The sequence below is a fragment of the Fundulus heteroclitus genome, chromosome 21 (genome assembly GCF_011125445.2).
Source record: "Fundulus heteroclitus isolate FHET01 chromosome 21, MU-UCD_Fhet_4.1, whole genome shotgun sequence".
Taxonomy (NCBI): Eukaryota; Metazoa; Chordata; class Actinopteri; order Cyprinodontiformes; family Fundulidae; genus Fundulus; species Fundulus heteroclitus.
In genome coordinates, this window is record NC_046381.1 from 22,613,137 (window position 1) to 22,620,202 (window position 7,066).

General features: G+C 39.5%; 1 protein-coding gene across 1 annotated transcript in view; it reads right to left on the reverse strand.

The window, feature by feature from the left end:
- The window catches only part of cubn (cubilin (intrinsic factor-cobalamin receptor)), a 350,345-nt gene extending 345,109 nt beyond the window's left edge, over window positions 1–5,236 (reverse strand). Inside the window, exons 1-2 of the mRNA XM_036125467.1 lie at window positions 5,034–5,236; window positions 4,732–4,861 (exon numbers count right to left, since the gene is read on the reverse strand). Coding sequence (XP_035981360.1) covers window positions 4,732–4,861; window positions 5,034–5,131 — 228 coding nt within the window. The 5' untranslated portion in view covers window positions 5,132–5,236. The remainder of the gene's footprint in view (window positions 1–4,731; window positions 4,862–5,033) is intronic.
- Between the last annotated feature and the right edge of the window lie 1,830 nt (window positions 5,237–7,066).

Genomic DNA, 7,066 nt, shown 5'->3' on the forward strand with positions numbered 1-7,066 from the left:
TTTAAACGTTTGGTGTGAGGCCACAGGTCTGAAATACAGCTTCACGATGCACTTTCGGTATGTAAATTTCACCAGGGTGTTCTGATCCGTTTCTATTTCAACTTGTATATTTTCAATGTGTTTCTTGGCAACAGGAAGATAGTAGGGATTATGTAAGGTTTCTGTGATAATATCTCCAAACACACCCTGGACCTGAACCATTCGCAATAGCGGTGCATAAACGTCGCCCACCATCTGTGAGGCAACAACGTCGCTGTAGAAATAGAGGTGGTAGAAGCCCACCTTAAAATCTATAGGAGGAGGGGCGTGCCAGTGGTCAAATTTGACCCATTTTCTGGGTTCCATACCTAGTATGTAGGCTATTGGATCGGAAAAACGTAGGTGATTCTGAGCGCCAGCCTGGTAGGTGAGTATGTTTGCGTTGTGGCTAGCATTGGACGGTAGCGTCAGATAAAATCCCTGGTCCTCGGTTATGCGATCCATGTTGCATTGTCAGCCCTCCCGGTGAGAAGCGCTTTCTTTTATACATCACGCAGGTCATCGCCTCTCACCCAGCTGTTGAATTTCTCCAGCCAATTTTCCCAGCATACTAAGACCTGCCTGACTCCCCGCACGGGGCGTTTGCGCAATATTTCACACAATTGATAAATTTTTTTTGCATTTTCACCGTTTGAATCTCCTCAGCGTAAAAAGAACCTCGGACGGGCTGTCCGTCTAAATCTTTCAGTTTGAAGATGGGAGGAGATCGTTGTATCTCTTCTGTAACTGTAAAGATTTCATCCGTGAAACTCTGTTCATGTTCTTGTCAAACACTCCACGCACTTTACAGATTCTGACATGGTCGCCTTGCTTAAACGTCATCTTGAGTTTTGTGCAGCGTTTGGAATTAGTCCCATACAAATTCTGAAACATCTGAAAAGCGTTACTAGCGGTGACTTCGACAGGAGCCATTTTAATACTCGAATGATAGATGTGGTTGAAACTTTTGACAAGATCCTGAAGCACATTTGCATATTGGAGAGTGTGGTTTACGGTAAAATATCTCCACATTGTTGATTTTAACGTACGGTTAAACCTCTCAACCACCGATGCTTTTATTTCACTAGCCTTGGAAAAATGTTCAATGCCGTTTTTATCCAATAGCGCTTTGAATGATTTGTTGAAAAATTCTTTACCGTCGTCAGTTGGAAGTCTGTTTGGAATCTGACTCTCCATTAAAACGGATTTGAAAGCTGTTAAGCCATCGGACGCACTTTTCCTTTTTAAAACCCTTATGGAGGCTCTTTTGGAAAATATGTTGATAAATACATAATTGTAACCGTCATTTTCTTCGGACAATCTCTGCATATCACAAAGATCTGCTTGAAACTGTTTCAGAGGCCTGGTGACAAACACTTTATTTCTAGGAAATCTTATTATTGTGGGTTTATGCAAAGAATATGCATCTTGTTCTGATAAAAAGTCTCAAACCTTTTCAGCCGGGACCTTTTTACCAGTTTCACTTTCCATAGCTCTCTGTAATCTATCTACTCCACCAAAAGAACCAGGTTGAGCGGGTGTGTAATATACCCGTTTCAATAACTTTTCTTCAGCCATTCCTTCCCACACACGTAGTGATGCTAAATTAAGGAAAAGACGCCTGTATTTGGGGGTTTTATATATTTTATTAACATAATCAGGAAAGAAATTACATTCATTTATTATACCACAAACTAATTGTAAAAAAATTGTTTTAATATATATCGAGCTGTGAAAGTGCCGGGGAGGCTGGATCTCCTTGGCTGTCAGGGAGCTACGTGTCTTCAGGCTGACAAGGAAGGACACAGGCAGGAAGATTCACAGCTTGTGAATCTTCATCCAGGGCCGCATCTGAGGTGGCATGGTAGGAAGCCTGGAATTCTTATCCCATAAAAAAAGCACTCAGGGATGCCTTTCGCGCCTCCAAGGTGGGGACCGGACCAGTCGATCGTATGCCTCTGCAGCGACGTGAGGGTACTCTCGCTCCCACAGTTGCTTAGGGCAGAAGAATCAGAAGTTGGTGAGGATGCGGATAAAGGAGGTTGGTACAGCTCCGGGGAGAATTTATCACTGTCTGGGGACCCGTGCTGCGCCAATGATCTTTGAAGGAGATGGCGGTGGAGTAGGTGAGCTATCCCTCCCGCAGAATGTCAGACTGCTGCCAGCATCGTTCCTCATGGTGTCAGATGTTAGAAGTCCGGTCAGCGAAGTTGCACGGAGTCCCGATCGGCCTGCCTGGTTGTTTTTATATACTGAGAAGGGAATGGTTAAAGTTGAAGGGGTGGTATTAGCTGTTGTGAGGGGTGGGTCTAAAAAGCAAGCGCTTTCTTGACCCCCAAAATGTCTTTCCAGTTGCGACAGTCAAGAAACAGCATTAAAATCCTGTCTGATATTCCGATCATCTTATCACACATCAAAGGGGATGGCTAGCAATGTCCTGAACACACCGCAGTCAGAATTATAATAGTCAAGCATGAAAACTGTCTGTGTTTTATCTCGAGCCTTTCTGAGACTTGCACGGTCTTTGACTGCCAAGTAGCTGAGAAGATCCTATTTCCTGAATCCTTGTCAATTTCATTCAGGTTGGTCAGCACTTGCCTGCAGCGTTTAGTGAATCCTTGATTCCATCCTCGGCTTGTTGATATGGCCGTTTGCCCCATTTAGCGGCGGGTGAATCCTTGATTCTGTCCTTGGCTTGTTGATGTGACTGTTTCCCCCGTTTAGCGGGGGGTGAATCCGTGATTCCATCCTCGGCTTGTTAATGTGGTCGTTTGCCCCGTTTAGCGGCGGGTGAATCCATGATTGCATCCTTGGCTTCTTGTCTTACAGAGGGGCCTTCTGCTGCATTCGCTTCTTCAGGGCCTAGTCTGCGAAGCATGATGAGTTTCAGAATAGCCCAATCATTTGATGTCAGCATGGAGTGAATAATTTGCATCTCGTCACCTTCATGATCCAATTGATAGAGGTACATCTCCCCTAATTCATATTTGAAGACGTACCCACATTTACCGCGGGCTCCATAGGGTTTCAAAGACCATTGTTCTTGCAGAGGCAGGCTCTGAGGCATCGGAGTTCTGTATAAAAACAGCGTAGCCTTGTGAGGGGTATGCTGAGCTCGCCAAAAATCGCTCTGATCATGGCAAATCGTGATGGGTTCAAAGTTGGTTCTTCCAGACGCCATGTTGAAAAGGATTCAATCACTACAGACGCTGGAAAAATCGAGCTCATATTATGATACATGTGATCGGGGCAGGTTGAAGGGGACTTTCCAGGGGCGGGATGGGTGGCGGACAGGTGTGATTTCCGGAACTGAGGTCATAAATTAACTTTTGACATAAGGTGGATTGGGGTCTGGAGGGGGTCAGGAAGTGTGTGTTTGTGTGTGTGTGTGTGTGGGGGGGGGTTACAGGTGTCACAATTATTCACAATATAGCATAAGATAATAAGATGAAACATTCAAGTTTAGAAATTACATTTCTAGCAGACACTGGTGCATAACAAATATTTAAAATTCACATCACCTGCAGTTAGCCCAGAAATGTATTTGGTTGATAAAAGCCCAAAGGTTATGAAAGTTACAAAGGGTAAAAATACATGGGACACTATATTAGCTGCAAGTTAGTTGCAACTACAGGTTGCTCAAGTGACAAACTCCTGGATAGGTGTCGAGATGTTTTTAGAAAGAACTGAACGGAAGTCTGGTTGCCTCCAATTTAAGCCTGTTTGATGATCCTGATGATAATTCCTTCTTCATCAGTTTCTTTCAGCAAAATATATTTTGAAAATCAAGGATAAATCAGTGAGACTAATTTCAAGGCAGGGGCTAAAACAGTGAGTAATTTTAATACGTGATGCCTACCCTTTTTTTTCAAGGTAGCATGTTTTAAATAAACATGCTCATTGCATGTTTTATTATCATTTATAAGTCACAAGACGTAATACATTATATTGAAATACTTTGCTTACAGCACAAAGTTTACATCCTGAATACAATTACTGCTGTCCTCAGGCTACTTTCTTGTCTGTGAGTCTTAACTTGTTAATCATTCTCTGACTTATATGATTAGCAGCAGGCTTTTAGGTATGTAAAATGTTAGAAGTTTGGATATTTACAGAAGTTTAAATGACATCTATACTTGTTTACATAACGAGTGTAGATTTAATTAGTTATTTTTTCAAGTGCAAATAATAAAGTTGGGGTCCTTATTTCCTACATAAAATCTGAAATTTTAAAGACTGATTAAAACACTGGCTCTCAGAATGAAATATGCCAAGATGGTTTATAGCTGCCAGTCTCTGAATTAAATAAATATTTTTTTTCTTGTGTTTAGGAATAGTTTGATGGATAAAATATCCTTTACCTGCATACCTGGAAAATAATCACTAACAGGTTAAATTAGTAGTTTGTCCAAACGCAAAAAAAAAAGGTCTGCAAGTAAAACCTGCATTCTAGTGATTTGTAGCTCTGCAATGTACAGAAGATTTTTTAACGTTTTTTCTCGTGAGGAAAAACCAGTTCTTGAGGACTCATAATTTTATCTTGGTGGTTTTCTTTTTAAATATTAGGAAACTGCCTTTCCTGCTGTTTAATTTGTTTTCCATCAATCAAATTGTCAGTGCATGAAAGCTTTTTGTGACTTGTAACCCAAAGTATTTTGTTGAATTTGATCACATCAACATGTAAAGTCATAAACTGATGGCATCTGAGCTTACCTGACTTAGAAGCTGTGTGAGGTCTTCATTACCCACTTTAACCCGGCCTGATGATGAGGGCTCGAAACGAATCTCTTTATTGTCACCCGTTGTAAACACAAGGTGACCATTATTTGACATCATACGAGGCCTAAAAAACAAACATTCCATTTGTATTTAAAATAAATCCAATGAAATACAAATGCATTTAAATATCTGCATGATTTGGCAAGCCTACTCTCTAGAATAAGTTTTAACAAAGTGATTAAAAATAAGGTAATAGTTTTTCACACATTTTATGCATCTGCTCCATCCAAACTCACTGTGTCACTTGTTCATTGTCCTTTGGCTCTCCCGGCAGTCCATACAACATAAAGACAAGGAAGACGAACAGCCATGTAGGCTGCGGTGTCCCAGCCATAGAGACGTTTTCTTGGACGTTCACAATGAACAGCTCCTGTGCTGCAACACTCTAATACTCACTTCTGTTAGACTTTGGCCTATAACCAAAAGCATAAAAAACATTTGTTTCCTAAAACACTATTGCCATGGTCTATTTATTATGGTTTAACTGCGGTTTATCATTGTGTAAGAATACATTTCACATGATTCTAAGAGATGAGTAACCTGCTTCATGTGACTATGACGTCATTTTAGGTAGGTATTTTACACCACAGAGTAAACTATAGTTAAAGATTAAATAAGATAGATGTATTCTATAATTTAGATTTGTCCATAAACAGGATCATTTATAATATTATATACACTTTTGTATAACAGTGTGTTCAATTATATATAATCATTTATTATGAGCTTATGAACTACCAGAAACCAAATCCAAGATTAGGTTTTCTAAAACAAAAGTAACATCAGAAATGTCTTCTCTTAAGATTGAGTAAATATTTTCTAAAAAAAATGTAATTGTTAAGTTTAATTGTTAAACCCTGTAGGGTTTCCTTCTGGGTAAACATTAACTGTAGTCCTGAGACTGGCAAATTACACCTGCTGACTCCTCTCACAGTTTTGTGCACACACAAGCAAGATAAATGAAAAATCCTGTGAGACACCTCACCTTGCTCACAGTTTTGTGTATACACAAGCAAGATAAATGAAAAATCCTATGAGACACCTCACCTTGCTTGAATGCATTTGTGTCACCAACACTAAAGTGCTTTCATTATTCGCAAATCTAAAATACCATACTTCTTATGTCACATTAAAAACATAAACATGATAATGTAAAGAACTTTGGATTAGTCTATTTTGCTTTTGAGTTGTGACATCTGTGAAAGAATTCACATTTTTGATAGATTTTGAAAAAAACTTGGTGCTCATACAAACAGACCGGTTTTTGTTTCACAATTGAAAGACTGAGAATCTCTCACTTACCTGAACCTGCTAAGGGATCACAAACTACAAGATGTTTCAAACCAGCTAAAATCAACTGAACTAAAACTCTTGTGAAAACTTTCTCAAGTGTGACTGTTTAGAAAAAGAAAAAAAAGTTGGTGGCAATAATACAAAATAGTCTCAGAACTCAGACCTGTTATATTTTTGTCCCACACCCCCATAAATTTAAAGAGATATATTATAAAACATGTCAAGTTTAACCCACAAGTGAAAACGATTTGAATAGTGTTGATGTTTTTCTTTTTTCTACTTATACTGAATGTTTAGAACAGGGGCCCGTTCTTCGTACGTCGCTAACTCAGTTACCTGGAATTGATTGTTGACGATTTGGCATGATCTTGGATTGTTTGGTTCTTCGAAAGTCATCCTGGACTTGCTGTCATAGCAACATGTGCGCAAGCTTAAACCTGCTCGCGAGCAGGCTTATGTCATGTAAACAGGATTAGATCACGGCTTTATAAGAGGAGGAGATATGCAAGTTTGTCGTAGCCATGTCTTGTCCATTTTTAAGACAGCAACCTGTCGCAGAAGGTGCAAGAATAATTTGCAGAGCTTTTTGAATTAATCACGCATTGCGAGACAGACAGGATCCTTTAGCACAGCACAACAGTGTAATTGTAGAGAGATATGTTTTTTCTCGTAAGGGTGTTATTTACATAATTAATTTGTTGGAACCACACATTAAGTGTTCAACACGGAGGAGTGACTTTTTTATGTTCATACAAAGAGGTTTTTTTGCATTTAAAAGTGGCTTTTAAAATGAGGAAAAAATGGCTTTTTCACATAAAGTATAATAATTAAAGGCTACCATTTTGTAAAATATTCTTGTACTTCACTTTTACTTGTCCCCAATATCGTGCCAATAGCAGCGTTGCTGATAATTGTTTCTACCATCGGCACATTTCCCCTTTTAAAGCGACGCATGAACACGCAGTTATCTCAGATA